Genomic DNA, 23,605 nt, shown 5'->3' with positions numbered 1-23,605 from the left:
TCAATTTGTTGCAGACTCAGATCTCATGGCTCTGTGTTGAAAATCCTCGTATGCCCCTGGAATCTGGAAGCATCTCTGAAAATGGAACTTACGTGTAGACTGGCTATTCCAAACTCACCTAACCTAGTTTCACTCACTTAAGAAAACAGATTAGAGCAATTCCAGTTTGTTAGTACAGATTTAAACCACTTTAACATAGAGAACAACTCCAGCCCCAAACATCAGGTATCCACATAAACACCTGACCAGACACCTAAGCTAATTGCCAGCGTTACCTTTAAGAATTGGGAACACAAACCACTGATCTCCGATAACAATCTCAACTCTGCAGTGCCACGCTGAGCAATCAATACTAATTATGAAGAAATATCTGAGCATACGGGAGGCGCCACTATTGCCACAGAAAGCAGGGCTTCAAAGTTTAAAACGAGTGCTGCTGACAGCTAAAACAGAGACTCCCACATTACCAGCACTTTGGTGGTAATGACAGTGGGCTAATAGAATCAAAGACTCATAATGCTGTCAGAAAGCAGGTTCAGGTTACTCTCTAGTTCTTAAGCTGTTATTAGCTATTATTAGCGAAGAGGAAAAATACAGGGGCTTAAACTTTTTAAAAGCAGAGGATTATCAGTCCTTCCACTATTAAAAACAATTTCTCACTTTACGAACTTTTGGGGCTGGCAGCTGTTTCATTTGAGTGTGTAACCAGCTGCCCTCTCTTGCCTCCCTGCTGCCCCTTGAACTCAAAAGCATTTTAATGTCACTTAGAAAAAAACAGAGAGAGCAACATTTCTAACAACCTGCAGTTCCTTGGATAGTTGCAATAATCGTACCTAGTTAAAGAAAGCTTTTCAAGGGCCAAATACTTCTTTAACCATTTAATTGATATGACCTTGAAGCATTCACAGCAATCTCCAGTAACATTCAATGAAAAGCAGATGTTGGTAAAGGCCTGCTGAAACAAGCTTTTATTCTCACGATGGTTTGATTCACTTACACAAAATCCTATTGCTGGCACGAGAAAGCTCTTTATGGAGTGGATGCGATTCACAATCACAAACATCTCTGTGTTTGGTTTTCAGACAGAGACCATTACCTTCTGAGGGAACTCAACTTCTGGAGGAAAGACCTACTATTCAAGGATGCTTGAAAAAGCTCCAGCAGCACAAGGGCATAGGAAAGTTTTCAAAACCTTAGATTCACAAGGGACTAATTCTTCCAAAAACTCAGGGTTTTAATCTGTGTCATCAGAAGGTTTTTCCATATGCTCGCAGATGCAGAGTATGCAGATGGTGAGTATCCATCTACCAATGCATCAGCCTGAAATCATGGAGATGACCTTAGCTATCTGGAAACAACAGATTTTTCTGGCACTCTCTGTTTAGTGATGCAAACTTGGGCAGCTTGTAGCTGTTTTGCCCTATTGTCCTGATGACAAAAAATGTGGCCAAGCAAATGTGCTTTGCTAACACAGCACTTGTTTGCAATATATGAATCCCAACAAGTAACTTTGATGAAGCACTTCTTTGAGGTACACACAGTTTACAGATAAGCTACTTCTGAAACAACTAGCAACTTGTGATAACAGAGATGGAGGGCAGAATTTTATCAGCTACAACAGAGAAACAGTTTTCAGGAACTCTGAGTTTTTACATATAATTCTGCCACTGATTTGTTACATAAACTGGAAAATGTCATTTAACCTCCCTGAGCCACAGTTCATTCACTCACAAAAGACTTCAAAGGCATATCGTTGGGGCACATTGCATCTATTTGAGTGTTAGGGGGGATTTGGGGTTTAATCTGACTAGCCCTGTTTCTAAGTCTCTCTCAGTATTAACATCAAGCTTTAACATTTGGTATGGACACACAAGCATTCTTCAATTGGTTTGTTTTGTCAGTCTAATCACTGTCAGGAGTTACCAGAGAGGTAGAGACCTACAGACAAACGCCACAAATCACCATCTGTGCTGAACACGTGAAAGGGCAAAAATAAAATAAATAAATGAATAAAAATTTTAAAAATCACTGAGACAGCTGTATTTCTGCACATACCTGTAACTCTGACTGTAAAGTTTCCCAGGACTTCGTTGGAATGCCTTGGCTTGCAACTGTACAGCCCTGAGTCATCATATGACACATTGATTATCTTCAACAGTTTTTGTCCAATATGAGTTCTGTTGGTAGGTGAAATCCCAATACCATCTTTAAACCAGAAAACAGACACAGAAGAGCCTTGGGTGTTACAGGAAAGTTCAATGGTATCTCCATTTCCAAACACCAACTCTTCCAGAAAGGCGGTCTCGCTCCTCAAGTATTCTGCAAAGGGAGAAAGAAATGGAAATGAATAAATAAAAGCAAGTACAAAGAGACAGAAAAAGCATTTTAAAAGCAAACATATCTTATATTTGCCCTACTGATGCTTCCACGGGCCCAGACCTTCTCCTTGCCAAAGGTAAGCCTTGCCTGCCCCGGGCAGGTAGCAATGTCAAAGTGGCAACTGTGACACTACAGTCAGGTCTCTGCCTGATCTACAAGGATAGATTTGCCCCTGTAGTGACCAAAACATGGGCACCCCACCAGGTGCATCACAACAAACAGCACAGACCTCTGCACAGGGGTCACCACAACACGCAGTGCTGCGAGGAGGGGTGTGATGTGGCAGAAATAAGTGTGTGCTGACAAGTTCATCGTTCACTCTCTGGATCTCCATTTGTTTCTTCACGTGAATCCATCCACAAACCCTACGAGACCCAGCAAGGACACAACACAAGGAACAGGACTGGGGACAAACCAAATTTCTCAGCTGACGCTGGGTGACCCAAAGGCAACGTCTGTGGGTTGAAGAAAACATGTAGAAGGCTGGACAGAAGATGCAGGCCGGAATAGGTAAAATAAATGAAACCAGCACTAGCTCCCTGTTAAAGTAACTCTGTGCAACAAAGAAGTGCAGAGCCAAAGACATATTCATAGGTTATAACTCTGCTGTGAAATCAATGCAATTACAGCAGCTATGAATACCTGAGGATGTATTATTGGCTTCAAGCTGCTCTTTTGCCTTGAAGTGAAAGAGTTGGAGCAGGCTATAAGAAAAAAATGTATTGCTTTTCTTGTCATGCACGGTTTTGTTCTTGTGTAAATGTAAAGATTAAAAATATAAAAATGTTTCAGTCAATAGCCTTGCAGGGTAGAAATAAGGAATTCTGGGAGCCTGAAAATGTGGTATTTCATGGGAGGTACCGTCTCGCAGGAGGCAAAGCCCACACTCGTTGGGGTTACAAAGAACCTTTCCTCTGATACCTCGGCAGCAATTCCAACTCAAATATTTCAGGGTTTGGCCAGAATTTTGAGGTATTCATACAGTCAAAGGTTTGGAGTGTTGGTTTGGGGTTTTTTTCCTTTTAATACAATATTTTCCCTGAAAGCATATGCTTTTAGTAAATCAAAAAAGAAAACTCAGCTTCATCCAGCATCTCCTTCCTATCAGACCAGCACTCATTGGAACATTGAGTGTTCACCCATGGTCTCTTCCCAACTTGGCTATATCCTTGGGGAAAATATGGTTGAAAAATATTCTGGCTTAACTGTTCAAGTTTTTTTCTTCCTTCCTCTAGACTATACAGATTTTTTCACTGTTACCAATTTTGGCTTCAAATTAAAAAGCCCTGTGTAGAGCCTTACACTTGCAGGACTGGGTACTGATCTAACTTTGTTGACTCTGATGGAACCTCTTGCTACTTTAATCTACTAGAAAACAAGCCCCACACAGCTGCACAATCCCTCTACACTTAACACACAGTTTTACCAAAGATGTTTGCCAAATGATCAAGACTTGTATATTTTGGCTTTTGTATTATAAACCTACCGAACAGGAACAAGCCCAGACTAAGCACAAGCCAAACTGTACTCCTTAGCCATTTAAAAGCAAATAACTCTAGCAACAAACTATTTTTATAAAATGTATATAGAGAATGCTGAAGTTAAGAGGAAGGTCACTTTAGACTCAGCAGAGGAACTGGGTTCTCAAGCTTCTTCTGCGGAATGAAGCATCATCTCTTGTTTCTGACAAGTTTATTTTGGCATTTCTACCCTCAAATCATCTCAGTTAGTGTCCAGCAGATATTGTCATGCACAGTTTGGTTCTTGTGACTTTATTCCTACTGACCAGAAATAATATCTGGGAATATGTAGTGGTGAATTAAAAGGAGAATGGTCTTAATCTCACTTCTCTAAACTGTCTTTCAAATTTCAGTTTATGTGTCTATACCTTAAAAAGTAAACAGGACCTAAATTGGAGACCTCCACAAAGTATTTAAATGTGCACTCAAGTGCTTAAAAGCACTTTGCCCAACTGTGACCTTGAAGAACAAAATGTTACTGTCATTCCTTATATAGCTTTCAAATAAGAGATAAATCCAAAAGGGCAGACAGTCTCATTTCCATGCTGAAAACAGCTGGAGTTTAGAGCAGGGAATCAGAGCTCACATCTCTCACAGGGTGCCTGAGACCAGCACCTCCTTCCTGCCTTCCAGCTGGCAAGTGCCTCATGTTTCCAACACCTTTACAGCAAGAGACACCAAGACATGAAGGAGCCATGAAGTTGCCCCCTCTGAAGCCAAGTATCCAACCACAAGGAATTGGGAGGGGACACAGCCAGGAGAGCTGGCCCCAATTGACCCAAGGGATATTCCAGACCATATGATGTCATAAGGCTTAGCAATAAAACTAGGTAATGGGGGTGGAAGGGTATAAATTACCAGGGAGTTAACTCATGTAGGGGTTACAGGAGCCCACTCTGCCACTTGCCAGCAGAGCAGGGATTAACATGTTTGCAGCTTTAACGGGTTCTTTGAGAGAAGGTGGCAGTCTGGGTTGTGGGCTTCCAAGATATGACTAAAATTTGACCATTTATTCATTTAGTCAAGGCAGTAATGAGTTGAGAATCACCAAGAAACACACCTGATGGAGATCAGCTTTTGCAGCAGCATCACTGCTGCCAGTAGCAAACACACTACAGAAAAAGAGGCGATTTTTAAGCTGTTCAGAAGAGCAAAAAGGCAGGAACCAGCCAGGAAACACCTTCCACAATGAGGAGCAGTTGGCCCAGCAATGCTAAAATGTTTTTGTATGTATTCACTTATAAGGATAAGATACTTCATCTCTGTAGCTGCTTGGCTCATCCCAGCGATAATTCACTTTCTGTGTGGTTCGCAGCTCCAAGTGCTTAAGTGTGTCAGTATTTCCATCAGCTGTCTGCTCCTCTTAGACATCAATACTTGTTTCTGGCTGAGCCTGGAAACGTTTTATTTTTGTTTTAACGCATGCAGCTCTCAAGTTATTTATTTTTCAGGCACGAAAAGACGAGGATGTGGAGGGTGGTGGGCTATTATTGGGTTGCTTATGGCCCCAAAAAACTCCAAGCCAACCTAGGGCCTGGCTGGTGCCCTCCTCAGTGTCAGGGACTGTTTCCAGGTGCTGCTGCAGTACTGCTGCTGGGGACTGCTCCCGGGCAGCAAAGGCCCACAGTGCCTGTGGGAAGGGTGAGTGTGGTGAGGGGTCCAATGTCACCTCACAGGGTGCTGGGTCCTGGCTGCAGGACATTCCATCCATTTTTTTCCCGTCACCTTTTTTTTTTTCCCCCCCGCAACAGCTTCCTGCAATCCTGCTTTTCAAAACACCAAAGTGTTCAGGAGCCTCCCAAGGAACTGCTCTGGTGGGGTGCATGCATCCCCCCATCATCATCCTTTTCCTTCATCCTGCAGCAGTGGAACATTCACCACACAACTAAAATCCCACTGGAACTCCCCTCCACTGTGGGCTTGAGGCACATGACTTTCAGTACCACCAGTAAGAGATTCCTCACACTACCCTGAACCCTGGCAATCCCCGAGAGGCTTTTCAGGATTGCTTCACAGCCCAGTGCTGGAATGGACTAAGGCTCATTTCTAAGCGGATCATATTTTTCCCTTTTCAAGCTGGACAAGCTGTATTTGGCATGTTAACAAGCAGAGAGACAGCAGTGCTCCACGCATTTCTCTCTTCAGGTTAATTTGAAAACGTTTCTTGTTCTATGTATTTTATTGCACCAAATCCACCGTGACAGGATACATTATAGGATCACAGAGCAACAGCCATGCCAGAGCATTCTCCTGTTGAGCTTGTTACCCTGTTCCCAGGGGGATCATGGGAATTCAGCCACTGAGCTGGTGAATAATTGCTGGAGGGGTACGGAAATCTCCAGCATCAGTGGGATGAACACGGTCATGATGGCAAAGAACATGTAGACTATCTCCAGGTTCAGACCAGCACCGTGTCCTACATATTTAGCCCTGGTTTATTCTACATAAGTGTCCTACCTGTGTTAACTGAGGCCCACAGAATTATTCACCCAGTGAATAATATTCAAGTGCTTTTTTCACAATACCTGTGTGTCTGTTCCTGGGATGGAGCTGCTTCCCCACCTCACCTCGGGACTTCTGCATTGGGAAGAGCAAACTCCAGAAGGGAAATAAAACACCTTTCTTGCCAAACATTGTTCATTTAGTACCAGTTTAAATTTAAAAAGCAGCCAGGAAGGGCGACAAGTGGTCCCAGTGCCACCTCCCCACAAGAACCGTGCCATGAGCGGGAAACTGTGCCACAACGCCATTCCCTCTGTCTCCCCAGAGAGGCAGAAGAGCCCCGGGGGGGGAATATTAAAAACCACCAAACCAGCCCCAGGCCCTGCACCACTGCAGCCCCTGGGAGAGGTGGGCATGATAAGATCGTGGGATCACCTGTTTACCCAAGAACCTGCCTTCTCAGGGCAGATAAGATCGAGGGAGCGGCCTCGAAGACAAGAGAGCTCACCTGAAGTCGCTGCATACCCTCACTGCACTACAGGGAGCTGACAGGGTACTTTTTATATATGTACTTTTGGCAGCATTTTATGCAAGGTACAGCTTCCCCTCCTTCCTGCAACAACCGTGATGGTGCCAGTGGTGGAGCATCCCTGCCTGGCTATGGCTCTGCCATCCCAAAGGGCACCTCACAGAAAAATATAATATATAAAACACATACATAATACTATATATGTCGTGTATATTATATGTTTTAAATTATATTTTGTATATAAAATTGTAAGTATTTTATAAAATACACATCCTGTCTTCTCTCTTCCCCCCCTTTTCTCCCCTTCTGAGGTGAAGACCCCTCTCACAGCAGACTTCCCAGTGTCAGGCTGCAGCTGTTCTGGGAAGAAGGGCTCTGGAAATCACAGCAGCACAGGATGCTTTGCTGAAGCAGTATCATCTCCCAAAATGGTGTTCTGCTGGGTTATCTCCCCTGCTCAGTGGGGTTCACACCCAGAAATAAAATATTGCAAAAATAAAACATCTGGCTGTATCTGTAAAAGCCTAAACTGACAGAAAAATGTGTCTTTAGGAAATCATATCTGAAAAAGGGTTTGCCTCCATTATTTCACAGAACCATAGAACCACGGAATGATTTGGGTTGGAAGGGACCTCTAAAGATCATCCAGTTCCAACCCTCCTGTTATGGGCAGGGACACCTTCCACCAGACCAAGTCACTCAAAGGTGCCATTTTATCTCTCACCTATTGCACGTAATTGCTTAGAGGGAGGCAGTTCTCCTAAAAGAGCTTATAACAGCTTTCCTAATAATAACAATGCAAAGTAGACTGTCTATACTGTATTACCTCTGCAGTGGCCTATGCAGTTGTTACAGGACAGCATTTCTTCCACAGATATTAACAAGTGTGCTGCTCTGTATTACAACCCTGTGGGGGTTTTCTTAAATCTGTTTTAGGAGAAAAGCAAACCTTTTTCCTAGAGAATTAGCAGAACAATAACCAGGTTTAGTTCTGTCATATGCAGCTTTCTTTATAAACAAGAGATTATGGAAAGGAATAAAAAAAAAATCTCTAGTGTTTAGCTTGGCTATCCCCGACAGAGACTTTGGAAGAGCTTCCAGAATGGAAAAAGCAGATGTTGCAAATCTGCCTTATCTACAGAGCAACTGTTGACTCTGTTGTGCAAATCCTAATTTACATCTGCATGAAAGGTTTCAGAGATTAAATGGCATTCAAGGAGGAATATTAGCTTTTCTCTCTCCCTCCAGCCCTTCTTTGAATGGATTTACTACTGGCAATTAGCTTTCTGTTCCATCGGCCAAGTAGAAAACAGGATTCATCAGGACTCTACAGTATCCTCCTTTTAATGGACTGTTTTCTCAGATCACCCAATTCAGATGCTGAGAGTTAGAAGAAATAAATCGTCACAAAGCTAAAACAGTTACAAAAACACTTTGGCCAGAGGGATTTCTCTCTGACACTTAGAAAGTCCTGAGCAGGACAAAAAAACCCGCCAGAGAACAAATCAAAGAGGACTCCTGGCTACACCTAAAAAAACAAGAATGTAAACCCTCTCAAGAGGCAAAAAACTTTGGTTGCTGCTGAGAGCCCAGCGATGGTCCCAAGGACAGCCTTCAGCTGGGGCTTTGCTGCCTTAAAGGAACAGACAGTGACGGGGAATTTTCCTTAAAATCTGGCCAGACTGTACACTCACTTTCCTTGGTTCCCAACTCAAAACATAAAACAGGGAAGCAACCACCACTCATTCGTATCTAGCTAGCTCAGAGTTCTGCACATAATTTTTTTAACAGAAACAAAAGAACTGACATGAAATGTCCTCCACTTCATCAGTGGTCCTTAAAGACAGGGAGCAGCAGACAGCAGGTAGCATGGGGATGCTGAGGTCCCCAGGCTATGAGAGCTCCTGCTCAGGGATGCCCATTGCATGCCCTGCTCTCCCAGGTGCCGAAGTCTTTGTGCTTTCCTCAAGGAGGGCAGCAATGAGCTGTGTCAGTTCTCAGCAGCCCACGCTCATGGTGGGGATGACATCAGTCCCAGCCTGGCACAGGTGAGCACATCCTTGCAGCTATTTGCCTGCATGTCACACAGCCCACCTCACCCAACCACGGTGGCCAAACTTGGTCAACCCAGACCGCTCCCTGCTCAAGGCAGAGTGACGGGACACCCGCTGGGGCTGATCCTTGGTGGAGCACAAGAGACTGTGTTGTCATCCTTTTGGTGTCTTCCTTTTGTTGCTTCTGAAGAACGGTGGCCAACTTGGCCTCAGCTTTTGCACAGCACAGCAGGGGCATCCCGGCTTGATGTTGACAGACAGATCCCACCACAAAACGGCTGATGTTTTACATTCCTGCACCACATGCCTGAGGAAGTCCAAAAAAACCTCAGCTTTGCAGCAAGAAAGCAACTACCACAAGCCCTTTCAAAGCCAGTGGTGGCAGCTGTGGAAACTGAGGCACAGAATGAGGTTTCCCAGCATCCCAACGGACTGGGCAAAGCTTGTCCCCAGACTCCATCAGAGCAGAACTTGGTCTTGCTAAACTGTGGAGGCCCTGAGATCTTCAGCATTAGTGCACCACACCATCCCTCCTGCTTCACTGGACCAGGTTACCTTGAGGGTTTTTGTAGGTGAAGTGCACCAAGCACTTAGCAAAGTTTGCAACAAGTATGGCAGCTTACAAAAATGAGTGCTCAACAAAGTATAAGGAAAGGAAAGCCACTTTATCTTTGAAAATACTTTTAAACCTTCTTGTAAGTACTTAAAAGAATAAGCACACTTTGCTGAATAATTCTTTTGTTTTTCCTGGGATCTTCCTCTACTGTCTCATTTGCTTCCTAAAAATCCTTAAAAAATTAATTATTGGAGTTTTGACCTCCAGAGTGGGCTTTCAGCTATTTAGTGAATTCTATCAAACCTTCACCACCTCTTAAGTGCTCTTGTAGATGAATTTTTAAGCAATACATAAGTTCACCAGGCCCAGAAGTTTAGGTTTACCTCAGAGTAACTTTTTAAGGGATGCAAATGCTTTACAATTCTCAGGCTAGCTTTGCCCTGGCAGATACTTGTGATGCTTCTCTGGTACTTGTGATGCTTTTCTGAAGTGGGCTTTAGGATCACATGGCACCAGAAAAAATTTGCCATAAAGCCCCAACCTTTCCCCTTCGGTTCACAGCTATGCAGCTCCCAAATCCCAGGTCCTCTGCATTTCCCTTGCACTTTTAATGTGCACTCCTCTAATCTTCATTTAATGCAGGCAGCTGGCTGCAAATACCCCCAAACAATGACTTTAATCCTAAGTATCCTGAAGCCCCCCCCCTCCTTGCTTCCCGCACCAAAACCGAAGAAAAAAAATAAAAAGAACAGCCTCAAGACAGCAAGATGGAGAAATCCAAGCTATCCAGTGGGCCAAAGGAGCAGAAAGACACAATGAGCTAAATTTTGCCTGGTTTGCTAATTAAAAACGGAAGCTACCCCACTCCGGAGCCAAGGCGGGGAGGTGGGGGGAGTTTTCACGCTATTCAAAAAATCGCCTTCCAACTGGGACCATATTCACTCCACATTAATTGTCATTCCAACTACGAGTGTCCTAGTTTCAAAATGAAAACTACTCTCCAGTGTAGCTAGTGAAAACCAACACCAGTTTCGAAGCATTAAACAAAATTTATTGATTGCATTTTCCCACCCACTAAAACTTTAATAAGCATTAAACCTCAAACTCCTGGCCCCGTTTCCTCCCTCTACCCTCTCTCTCCATAAAAAGGGTCAGGCTCCCCTATATGGAGATTAGGACTTAATGTTTGGTATTTGTTTATGAGCCTATCAATTGCCTTTATTTCAGGGGGAGGGGGGTTTAGGGTTAGGGTTGGGGGGGGAGCACATTTAAAAAAAAACCCACCTCCTCTTGTACATGGATTAAGAGAGGGCAAAGGTTTAGGGTAGTTTGGGTGTTTTTCTTCCCAACTGATTGTGGAGTTTAGATATATGATAGATCATGTTCATGTGAATGAAAATAAGTAAATATTCCCCTTTTTGCAAGTTTCCCATGAGTTACATAAAATGCTATTTTTCAAAGATCCCCATTTCTCAGTAAAAAGATGCAGAACTTTCAAGTCTTCTCTGCTGGCTGTTTTCAGCTGTGTAAAAGGGAAAAATAATAATAATTTGGGGGCCACTCAGTCTGCATACTTAGTAAAAGAAAATAAAGGTCAAACATTTGAAATGCAAAGGTCGATGATTAAGGCCAGAAATCCATATCTAGGCATCAAAATGAATAGCCAGATTATGAGAGTGCTTAAGCAATTTAAATGCAGAGCCTGACCTGGCTCAGCATCTTTTAAAACCAAGCTTGTTATTTCAGAGTCTCAAGCGAGATTTAGGTGCCAGGTACCCAAGCTGGAGAAATTTTAACAGTAATCTCCTTTCGGGAAGTCTGATCCACTTTAATCTGAAGTTTTGAATGACAAACAATTTTGTTACTTATAAAATACATCCAACTAGAGCTGCAACACTTTGTCCTTGTGCTAAACTCAAGTCTTATCTTTCAGCATTATTAGAAAGAGTCGAGAGAGATGGCAAAAAAAAAGTAATTTAAAAAATTCTTTTATTTCTCCTCTTTAAAGAAGGCTGCTAAAGGGATTAGACAGCTTTGAGTTCACTGCTCTGTTAAATCAACCTTACAATATTTTTTCAGCTTGTTTGACTTGCTGTTTGTGTATACATTTGTGTTTTCACCTTTCTGCATTCAAATCCCACCCTTAGCGTTTGTTCTGCGCTTCTCACAGGAAACTTAGTCAGTTCTTTATTTGTATTAAGTCTACAGAGTTATAGAAAACAGACTTGGAAAACAATCCCTAAATTAGCAGGACTTACCGGCTTCCATGCATACGCGCATACACACAGAGCATCGCATACCATCCAACCCGAATGCAGAGCTTTATCATTTCCAGCAGCAACAGAAGGGCATCAGGTTCACCAGAACGGACCTTTTAATGGTCTCCTGCAACCATATCTATTACACCAGGGTTTGGACTCCACATTACAAATTAAGAGAGAGTTCAAGGAAGTCATGCGTGTCTCAGTTCCCACTGCCTTCAAGCAGTTTTAATGCCCCCGAATAATCATCTTCTACAAACTGCACTAGGCTAGGATCCAGTAATGCCAGAAGCAGGTTAGACATCTCTATGCAAAGGTATTTCAATGCTGCTGTAAGGAAATGCAGACCCTCAGCAGTGGGCCATTTCCAGCATCCTGCAAAAAGACAAGGCTGGCCCTACCTGCATGAACCAGAGACGTTCCACAGGCACTTTGGGATACTTCCCCCATCCTCCAAAGTTTGATTTTCCCAGCTTTTCCCTTCCTTTCCCCACCAGAAACATTTCTAAAATCTCCTTCGCTCCATGAATCTAAGTGTCCAGGTGAGTTGTGACAGAAAGGATGGCCGCTGCAGCAGGCAAGCCAAGAGAGGAAGTAAACAGCGTCTTCTCTCTGGCAAATGGAAAATACAGATTATAGAAACTGAGCACAGCAGCCACCAAAGGACTGGATTTGTCTTAAAGGTGGGAACCAAAGCTAAGCTCCTGCCATGCTCCCTTGGGTGGGATGAACCACTAGTGAAGACAAAGTTGGATAGCCTCCCTTGATATATAACCCATAAATTGAGCAAGAGCTGCCCACAGTATTCTGGCCCCTCCACTCCCTTTCCAAGGGTGGGTGGCTAATTCAGGGTCATCTCTTCCTCCTGCCTGCCCTGAGACACCACATGTTGCTCCTCCAACTGCTCCTTCTCATCCCTAAAACAGCCAGGCTCAAGCACTGGGTGAAGTTATTCCTGCAAAGACTGTGTTGCTTGTCTGTGTTTTATTTGCTATGCGCTGGGAGGAGGGGGCAGAGGGGGAAAAAACCTCTACTTCAAACATTTACATGTATTTTGAAAGCCACCTGATGAGGTTTCAGGGCCTTTTTTTGCCAGAACTAACACATTCCACCCACAAGATGACCTTGTCCAGAGCATTCTGATAGTTCCTTACAGGCAGGATTTGCACTGCGAGGGGTCACCAGATCCAGAGTCAGGTGGGCAGGGCAGTCCAGTTTCTCAGGCAGTGACCCACTACTGAGAATGGTGGATACAAACGTGCCCCTTTTTGCCCCTGCACTGAGGGAGACAGGGCAAAGGAGAACCCCTGCTGTTCCCCTCTGCCACCTCTGTGCTTCCCATCCATTCACAAAGACTTCCACGATGGAGAAACCCACTGCGTTCTCAAATCCCAAGATGCCAGCATGCCTACACGTAAAAATGAGGCAGAAATCTCATTCCTTCGCTGAAAAATTCACAAGCTGAAGGCCCAGTACATCTCAATAACACTTTCCAGGCATTATTTTCCTTTTTAAATGGGCAGATCACAGAGCATTTCTGTGGTAGGAGGCTTCATGTTTGTATTTCCTTTGCCTCCTAGTTCAAATAATGGCAATACTAATTGAACCACTGAGCAAAAGAAAATTGAGTGTGACGCTTTAGTCAATACTCTGAGGGTTCCCATTTGCTCCTGCAGCTCTCTGCTCTATCTGGAACAAGGGCAAGAGATGGTGCCGCTGCCAAGATGCCCCAACTCTGATACCCAAATCTGAAATAAAGTATCTGTAACACATTGTCTACTCTGCATGTACTTAAAACTCCATAGTATTTACAGTATTTTTACTGTATCCCAGCTAAGGCAGCTGGGGATGCAGAAGGGTGGTTTTACCCAGTATCTTCAAGGCTAATGCCACAACCCCAAGTAGCCACTTACACCCTTCTTCCCAAGCTGAGGGAACCAGGAGCCCGGAAAACCTGAAATGTATTTTTTATGCTTAATTACAGATTTCAAGTGCGTGACACAGGGCCCTCGCTCATTATGTTTTGACACTGATGGCTTTGGGCTGAGATGGAACAAATGCTTTGCGCTCACTCATCACTCACTACATCCACCAGCATGGTGAATGTAACTCAAAAGAAGGTGGATGATGGATTTGTAGCAACTTTGGGCAGGGATGCAGAGAGGACACCATCTGCTGCTTCTTACTTGTTTTGCCCCCCCCCTTCCTTTCTGTAATTAATCAATTCACAAATCAGGAGACAGAGTCTTCTTGCTGTCTCCTCTTGCAATCACCCCTGCGAGGCAAAGGCTAAGGACACGGCAGGGTGGCTGCAAGGTCTAAGTGCTGCCTGTGGAGCACGGAGCAGCATTCCGGCCGGTCAGTGGGAGCACCGGGTTCCCAGTCCTGTGGCTCGTCCCACTCAGGGGCCTCTCAGGGCCCAACCCACCACATACTGGAAGAAAGAGGCTTTCTGAATTTTCTTGGGGAAAAAAAAAAAATAATGCTTTCACAGAAAGCTGTGAAATCATGCATAACACACCGGCTGTAAAAAGTTAAAGCATTTCTAATTTTTTTTCCCCCCAACTGCATTCAGCTCATCTCTCAGACAGTAAATACTAGAGGTTGGAACTAGGTGATCTTTAAGGTCCCTTCCAGCCCAAACCATGATTCTATGGTTCTAATTTATGTACCTCCATTTACCAGACCCCCTCACTTCTGCATGAATCCCCAGCTTATTAACATAACTATTTAAACTGGACATGTTTTCTTAAACATTCTTCTTTCATAAACTGCCAAGTGACAGTTGTTTACTGTCAACAAGCCTGGGTACTCCAAGACAGGGAGAATAATGTCCTTTCAAAAGGCAGACATATCGGCTACCAAAGGAAGATTAAAATCTGGTGTTTTTCTTTTCTCCCTCCTCAAAAATGCTTTATTTCCGTACAGATACTCATGATACAGATCAGGAGAGATGGTACTATGCCTAATTCCAATCATTCTTTTAATTAAAGACAGGCTCATGGAGGATTTATCTTCACTTGCACATGCTAGTTGTCAGGGCACACTCAGAACTCCCTAATCTTCCCACTGCAACTGGTTTTTCCTCTTCACTTTTAGCTGTGATACCCCCACCTCCCAAGGCACATCTCGACTCATCTCACACAGGTCCTGCTACTGGCTAAAAACAAAATGCTTGCCTGGGGGAATCTACAGAGAGAAGTTTAAAAAAAAAAAAATTTAAACAAAAATGAAATCACCAGTTGGTTCAGGCCCTACCTACAGTCTCCAAACAAGCCGCTGAAGTATTTCGCTGGGAGGGAATTGCTTGCACTTGAGTCTTGCACATGAAAGTAGGGATATAAAAGAAAAAAACTCCGAAAACCAAACCCTATGTATGGGAAAACTTTCCCCGGAACTCTGTCTGCCCACGAAGTGCCAGGAAAGGTCCTCTGCTGGCTCCTGTTTGGTGCAGAGTCCCGGGGCTCAGCGCTTGTCCCCCAGCCCCGGCTCGGGCTCAGCGCTTGTCCCCCAGCCCCGGCTCGCCCGCAGACCCCCGCGGGGGATTATTAACACTTTCCCCGGCGCATTGTGCGGCTCGCAGCTATTATTAGCGCTGGGGCTAATGCCGGCCGACACTGATACAATGGCAACGAGGATGGGGCATGAGGGGACGGCGGCGGGACTGCGGATCGACTCCACGCGGACCCGCGACAGAGTCAGGGGGACCCGGGTGGTGGCCGCCGCCGCCGCCTCTGGTGCTCGCGTTTAGGTTGTCGCTGGCTCGCATCAAAGCTGCAGTTACAAAAAGCAAGATGGGAAGTGAAGGTCTGTGTTACAGCCAGTTAGAGAGGGATGGGAGGTCACGGAAAGCCAGCTCCAGCGATCCCCACCCCCAAACCGGGAGCCCTTTTACTCGCCAGAGTTTCCTCTGCTTGTTAAAATGTTTGGGTCATTAGAAAACTTTCCAAACAATCCCTGCTTATGCTAAATAGCTGCTCCCACCACGATCTGTGAAGGGCTTCAGCCTGCTCTCTTGGAAATCAATGGGGGCTTTTTTTGCCTAGGATTCAATAGGTGCAAGATCAGGACCTCATTATTATTTTTACAGGACTACAAGCAGCAGAGAATGGCAAAACCCCTAAAGAAAGCAATGACCCTCAGAACCGGGAGCCAAATTCACTATGAAGGATCTTTACAAGCTCTGTCAAGCATCAAAATAAAATTAAAAATCCAGTTCTTGGGAGCTTTTCAGTTTTTTGACAGGGAAAGCGTAAGGTTGAGAAAGGCTGGCCTCATCATTTGGATCCACGGACATCTCCCGTAGCTCCCTTTTACTCAAAAGAAAAGCCTTCATAGATGTGTATTTTACCTTCCCCAGGGGGAGTGAGCAAGAGGGGACGAGCTGTCAGTTCAGGGTGATGCCAGTTACCCTGTGGTACCCCATGGAACAGAAACACCTTCCGGGGTTCACACGACCTCCTCTGCCACACTCCACAATGAAACCCCCCAGTAAGTCCTCTCTGCAGAGCCACCACCAGCAACACAAGAGGACCAGAAGGCTCCAGGGACATGGGTCCTGCTACAAGGACCATGCCTGCACCCTGTCTTCACAGAGGCCAGGGGTCACCTGCCTTTTGTGAGAGGAGCCCCAGAGATGCTCCTGTCCTTGGCACCCTCCTTGGAGCTCTCCAACAGTCAAGGTCTGCACTTCTTGCCTGTTACTTTGCATCACTCCTCCCTCTTGGCATCAGCAGGAACTCACCTACGCACCACATAACCACCACAAGGTTTGGCCCCCAAGCAATACCCAGCTATTTTGCTGACTCCCCTCCACCCAACTCACCCCAGGTCAAGTCCAAAATGCTTCAAATCCATTACTTCTGAGTACTACTCCAATTCCTATAAACTAGCAGTAATCTGTCTCCAAGGCTTTACTGATTTAACTACATCAGCTGAACTAATTTAGTGAGTTTCCCTGCAAACAGCACAAGATAGTTCAGTGCAATCAAGGCACTACTACAAAACACTTCACTTTCCAGGGCAAAAGCACTAGATGAAGATAAGCTGATGAACACTTTCATCAGTTATCAAGAAGCAGCAGTTGGGAATGCACCCTTGAAAGTTTCTGACATGCCATGGTGCACTATCATTGTCTGTTCCCTAGAAGCCTTATACTCAAGGAACATAGTGATGGCTTGGCTTCTTCAGCGAAAAGAGGGGAAAAAAACCCAAACTGACATGCTGCCATGTGTCATCGTGACATTTGCAGATACTTCAGTAGCTCAGAGTATTAGCCCTGGGTGCAAACAACAGTGTTGGGGTCCTGGGGCTGTGGTCTTCCCAGGGAAGAGCCTTCGGCACACAGGGCACCCTGCAGAGCTGAGCCTGCTCCCAGAGAGCGATCCTAGGCTTCCTAGGCTTCCTCCTTTCCTTACCCGTCCTTTCCTCACGTCCTTTCCTCACCCGAAAACTTGGAACCCTTCTCACTTGAGTCATTAATTCTTTTAACCCCTCGCAACCTGCAGAAATGGCACAACCCCAAAATCTCACTGATGCTAAACATGTAAGCACATGGCAATTGTTTTGCATACAGTTCTGCGCGATAAAGAAATCTGCTTCCAAGTTTTAATAGAACCTTTTTATTTAACCAACTCATTATCTTCCCCTGCTCTCTGGATTTGAGAAAGCAAGGCCAGCACACCAGACCTATCTCCCCTTCTGCAACAAATACCACCCCTTTTTTAGATGAATACGTCTGAAACTGAAGCAGTTGCTGGAGAAATGTTTTCTTACTTGACTGTGCTGCTATTCTTCAAAAATAGCACTGCTACATTGTGAAACCTGAGTGTCATAGCAAAAAAAAAAAAATTGATTTAACTACCTCCTGCCTAGTTCCTATCCACCTGAGCCCTGATAGCCTATCAGAATAATAGTGCTGGTTTACGTCTGATTACCTTTCACATTTTAACTATTAAGTTTACTAAAGGTTTTACTCAGCCCATATCTCACAATTCTTGTTTGCTTTTGATACTACAGAAACTTCCTGGTCATTCAAGCCACGGAGCAGATACTTTAGGGGTAAGCACATCAGGAACACTGTATTCACCACAGGAATAAAAGCCCTTCTTCACACATACAGGGCTTTAAGTCATATCTATGGCACTTGGCAACCTGAGCTGTCAGCATATGAGAAAGGGGACACTGGAGGAGTCAACTCTACTTCAGAGAAAAAGTGTATTTTTTTTACAAGATCACCAGATAAACAGCCAAAAGAAGGGCAAATGCTAAACTGATAAGCTATGTAGGAGGCTGAAGAAAAAAAAATCTAGGTGTAACAAGGTATTTTCAGGTGCTTTTGGCATTGTAGGCATCTTCTGACTTGGTTGTAGCCCAGTGTTTGCTTAGAGGTGCTTTCAGATTTACTCCTCTAATAACCCAGGCTGCCCACTGTCACATACCATGAACAGCTGTGCTGAACCACTGTCCCACTTGCTGCAAAAAAAAGGTGAATTTTAGCAGCCGCCATCCTCTCTGGCAAAAAGCCTGGTATACAGAGAATGAAGTTTATTTCTAACCACTACTAAAAGAGATGAAATGGCAAACACTGAAGCAGCTACTTCAAACCACTCCTTTGAACGGCTTGGAGGATGCTGAGTCAGCGGACAAATTCAAGTTTGGGGGATTTTTTAAGGGTCAGAAAAAAGAGAAGAAATGGGTATGCAGAGCCAGACAAAGTCCCAGAACACATGAAAAAAAGAAAAATATATTCAAACAGGGAAACAGAATAAAAGTAAAGTCAGTTTCATTGTTTATCTATCAGGTTCAGCCAAGCTGGGAAAAACTTGTCAAACTGGGAAGGGAATGTCAACCCTTTTTTCAATAGAAATATCCAGATTTGTTATAATTGCGCTGGGTCTACCTTATACATAGTAAAAATTGCAAAAGCTAAACTATGATGATAACACAGCCAATTCTCCATGAAGCCTTGCAGCTCATGCTCAGGCTCCTGCACTGAATCCTATGCACTTCAATGACCAGCCAGAAAAAACCCACCAGCAGGCCATGCCCTAACCTTAGCTAAAACTAAGGTTCAGCAAATGTCTTCAGTCACTGATAGATCACTGTCAGAAACACGTTGGTCCGATGCTTTTGTAAACAGAAATTTTATTGACTGCTCAGAAACCAGGCTGATTCCCTATATTTTAGGGTCTCTTAAGTGAATAGCAGATGGACACAGCAAGTGCTCAGGGAGGACAGCTTTCTAAGCATGTAGTTGGATATCAAAGTTCACTTTTATTGACCATATTTTAAAAGGAGAAGTTTTGTTTCTCAGCCTTGGGGGGGGGGAAAAAGGAACCTCCTCCAGCTTTACAAAAAATTTCAGCTTTATCCAGGCAACAGACTGGGTCCCACTGGATGGAAATGGTCCAGAAACAGTGGGAATGCCACAATCAAAACTTCTTTAGTTTTCACCTAACTTCAAAACCCACTCTCAGTCAGGCTTCAGGAGAGGTACGCTTTCCCAAGCAGCACTGAAGATCTTTTGGAGGGAGTCATACAAGTTAACATGCCACTCAGAGTAGCTTACTTTAATTACATGATTTAATTAGCAGATCAACACTTTGCTACACAATTTTCAGATTTACTTTTATCACATTCCCTACTCAGCAGTTGCTAATAAAGTCTTAATTAAAAGAAAAAAATCCTCAGATTTAATTGGAGTGACCCCTGTCAACATGCATAGAAGACCCGATGTTATACAGCTAGTATTGAATACACTGAGTCCATCTCTGCACTGGAACAGACTTTCTAGTTCACTATTTGCTAGGTAAGAAATAGATTTTTTTAAAAAAAGAAGCCATATTTCATCATCTTTACTCGTGTCCTCTTATTTTATTGCTTAGTAAAATATTTCTAGTCTCGACATTGAAGACTTCATTAGCTTTCTTAGTGTGCTGCTCATGAGAACAAATGGATCAGCTTTTAATCTCAAAACTATCTCTTACCGCTGCCCCACTGAACCTAAAATATTTCTGGTCTAGGGCACAAAGTAAGCAGCACCATCAACATATGAGAGACTCTTTGTAGAGGGTTTGAACGCATAAACCCCAAGGCCAGCTCCAGGAACAGCCAGTGCCATTTGGCACTCACTTCAATACCCTTATAATTTCAGGATGAACTTTGAAACGCTCAAATACGCAAAGCAGAGCGACACAGATCACAGTACCCTACACCTTGGACCCCTTGCTGGGCACGGGCTGAAAGGCCACAAGAACCCGGTTGCCATCAGCTGCACAAAAAACACCTCAACCAGCGAATGACCAGTTCTTTCCAAGCAAAAAAGTCTCAGGAATTGGTACATGCCGTCCCATTCAATTTAAGCAAAATCCCAAAACGGCCCTTCTTCTGTTCTTCTGGACCAGAAAACTGCCTGTGCAGTATTAACTCTGGGTGACAATTCCACTCCGGTGCTGAACAAGGAAACTTCGGTTCTCGCTCCTGACAGATTGACTCTCCCCTCCCCTTCCTCCACAAACCTGATCAAACATTAGCAGCTCTCTATACAACTCTTTCAATGCATGCAGACAGCTTCAGCAGCTAACTAGTGCAACACAAATCCTAAAAAGCCCAGAAATTGCCTTTTTCGCATATACCCCACACAGACACACACACACAAACCGGCTACAGGAGACAGGCTGGTTATCAGAAGTTTTTAAAAGTGAAATGCTGCTGTTTCAGTTGGTCTGCTCTCTAAGAAAACAGCCAGTGTTACTTGACATTCACAAATCGTACGAAGTAATATCTTTATCTGAATACTAATGCAAATTGGACGGGCTTTTTTATATTGATGTCTATTCTGTGGCTGCTGAATAGAGTGACCGCATGCTCAAGGCTGCAAAGGAGTTCACTGACCTCCCTAATCATCTCTGTCATAGCCGCTGAATGACATACACATTCAATCCTGCCTCGCCTCTCTACTTTCATTCATAAAAAAAAAAAAAAAAAAAAAAAAAGAAGGAGGGGGAAATTTGACATTGTTCTTCCTGCAGCAGCCCCAAGAAGGGGAGAGAAGAGAAACTCAGCCCAGATGAGGCCCCTGGTGTTTTTAGTTTAGCTTCTATTCAGCAACAGCCCCGCCATCTGCCTCCTTCCTGCCAACAGCCGAACACCTCCCTGCGGAGATGTTAAAACCTGCACCCCCTCCACCTCTGCTAATAGCCAGTATTCATATTAGCAAACATACACATACCTCGAGAATGCCTCCCTTCAATGTGTGTTTTATGTAGCTGAGTATAGGCACAAAGCAGTAGCTGTTATAGCCTTCACAGCCCCGTGTGGAGAATTAGATCACTGGGGAAAAATCCTTCCAAGCCCCTTTATGGAAAATAAGGCCTTAGACTGTAAATGCAAAGCCCAGCGAACAACAACCCTCAGTAATGAGCCAATACCCCATGGCCCATTTGACTAGGAGAAAGAATTTGCTTTTTACCATTCAATTCAAAAAGACTGAAAAAGTAAAATGTGTTTTACTTGGCTCTGAAGGTTTATATTCTTTACAGTTTCTTTTGCACAACCTTTTCCCCCCAGGTCGGACAGGCAGTGGGTGCCCTCATGGTCACAGAGCCACTGGCTTTGGCACAGAGCTGGGCAAGCAGCACTGGCTTCATGCTTCCCCACGCACATGGATGGTGGTGGGAGAGCCGCTGGTACTGCAAAGTCCTCTCTGCCCTTGCAGTCCCCATCCATGGGAGCTTTCGACAGCTCATAGTGATGGGGCAACTCTTGGAGACTTCGCTAGGTGTTGGGGTTGACCGCCCAGGTTCAGGGACAAATCCCACTCCCAGGGAGCACAGTGGGGGTTGGCAGTGACACCTTTGCTTTGGAGAAAGCTGTCCTAGTGGTAAGAGAGCCTGTTCAGAGGATTTCCACTGGAGGCCCTGGAGATCCCAACCCACCGCTCAGCTCACAGTCATCGCTGGAGGGATGTTTCCCTCTGTGTGACCTCTGAGTACACCACTTCCCACGATTCCAACAGCATCCCAAAGCTTTAACTTGCAAAAGTGTCTTAGAGCACGGGAAGGGTTTAGCACCACTTCAACACGTCATCAACCCCAGCTACAGGCTGAAGGTGTGGGTGGAAGCCCAGGGACCACCGAGGCAGCCACCGAGGTTGCTCCTCGCCCCCATGTGCCTGAAGTGACAGCACCAATACATACTTCAGGCTAAACCAGAGAGAACTGGGGACACTTCGCTTCTGTCACTCCCACCCAGCACAGGCTGCCCGCTGCCTCCCGCACACCGACCTCATCTGCTCTGACCACGTCCCTGCGATGTTGCCCCATAAATCAATTCTTTTGGCTGTGAAAAATGAGCCAAACGAGTTACACTAAGAATCTGGTGTTTTATTAGGACTTTCTTGAAAACAAAACCAACCCCCGGTGTGATTTATAGCTTTAGCCAAAAGGGGTATGAAAGTAATGCCCCCACCCCCCAGCCTTCACGAAGTCCATTTATTCCCCTGTCACTTTTTTGGCAAACAGGCTTCAAACCCTTTCCTGAACAATGGAAACTTTCTGCCGGGTCCATGCAAGCCCGAGGACAGGGGGTTGCGAGGGGGCTCCCTTCCATTAAAGAGCTTTGAAAAATAAACAGGGACTCAGGTAGCAGCTGAGGCGGATCAGAGAGGCACGATGTTTCAAACCCGCTGTATATTATTTCGAAAGAAAAAAAAAAAAGAAATAGAAAAAAAACCTCAAAAAACAGCTTTTGTCCGACGTGTTAACTTTTTTTCACTTGCAACTGCGGCGCTGCCACTCGGGGGGAGATCATCACCGGCTTCCCCGAAATGCAGCTCCCTTCTCAGCACAGCCGCTTGTTCAGCTGCGACCCAGCGTGTGCCTACCCGGAGCTGTCGCAACTCCACTTTTGATCCCAAAACGTATATATAAATGAACTTTCCTTACTTTTCCCACCCGAACACAGAGCAGTCAGAGCATTTCCGATGCGCGCCGAAGATGCGCCGCTACACACGCACGGAGGCATCTTCCCTTCCCAACCGCTGTTACACACGGGGTGTAACACTGAGAGAGGGCTCCTGGCAGTCAGGGGATCCTCTTAAAAGCACTTTGTCCCTCCTGGGCGCCCCCGCGGCTCCCCGGAGCCACGGCAAAGTTGAAACCACACCGTCCCGCTGCCACCGCCCCGCGTTCCAAACTCTCGCTCCACAGCCGGCTCCGGCGGTCTCCATCCATCCGCCCCCCTCCGCTCGCTCAGGGAAGAGGACTCGTAGAGCCCTCGCACATCCCGCCGGAGCCGTGCCCCCGGAGCACGTGTGCGCGGCCGCGCAAGCCTTACCTGCCGGCTGCCCGCCGCTCCTCGCCGCCGCCTTGCCGCCGCCCCGCCGCGCCGACGGCATCCCGCCGACGGCCGCCGCCAGGCACAGGCACCAGACGGAGCCCCAGGCCGCCCGCATGCCTCCGGAGCGGCGCCGGGGCAGCGCGGCCGCCGCCGCACCGCCCGCCTCAGACATCCCCCGGCCGCCGCATCGCTGCCGCCGCTCACCGCTCCGCTCCGCCGCCGCGCTGCCGGGAGAGGGAGAGAGGTGCTCAGCGCGGGGAAGGAGGACGAGGGAAAACCCCCCCCCCCGCCCGCCGGTGCCCACGCGGAGGGGGGAACAAGAAAAAAAAGGATAGTAAAAAGGCGGAAAAAAAAAAAAAAGAGTGCTGGGGGCAGTAAAAAAGTGAAGGGGGCCGCGCCAAGCCCGGTGCCGAGCGGCGGCGGGGCGCCCTACCTGCGCAAGCCCCGCGGCCGGCCGCGCACCGCGCATCGAGCGAGGGAGGGACGGAGCGCCCGCGGGAGCCGCCGCCGCCGCCCGCCCGCCG

General features: G+C 45.7%; 1 protein-coding gene across 5 annotated transcripts in view; it reads right to left on the bottom strand.

Annotated features, from left to right (window-relative positions):
* FGFR3 (fibroblast growth factor receptor 3) overlaps window positions 1-23,253 on the bottom strand; it is a 55,793-nt gene extending 32,540 nt beyond the window's left edge. For 4 of the 5 annotated variants that reach the window (XM_017820769.1, XM_017820771.1, XM_017820772.1 and 1 more), the window contains exons 1-2: window positions 23,079-23,253; window positions 2,056-2,319 (exon numbers count right to left, since the gene is read on the bottom strand). In XM_017820769.1, coding sequence (XP_017676258.1) covers window positions 2,056-2,319; window positions 23,079-23,253 — 439 coding nt within the window. The remainder of the gene's footprint in view (window positions 1-2,055; window positions 2,320-23,078) is intronic. The other variant, XM_017820774.1, reaches the window with a different exon arrangement.
* Window positions 23,254-23,605: the final 352 nt, after the last annotated feature.

This window comes from Lepidothrix coronata, unplaced genomic scaffold (genome assembly GCF_001604755.1).
Source record: "Lepidothrix coronata isolate B3197 unplaced genomic scaffold, Lepidothrix_coronata-1.0 Scaffold85, whole genome shotgun sequence".
NCBI classification, from domain to species: domain Eukaryota; kingdom Metazoa; phylum Chordata; class Aves; order Passeriformes; family Pipridae; genus Lepidothrix; species Lepidothrix coronata.
The sequence above is the reverse complement of the archived record's forward strand: the minus strand, read 5'-3'. Positions and strand labels throughout refer to the sequence as shown.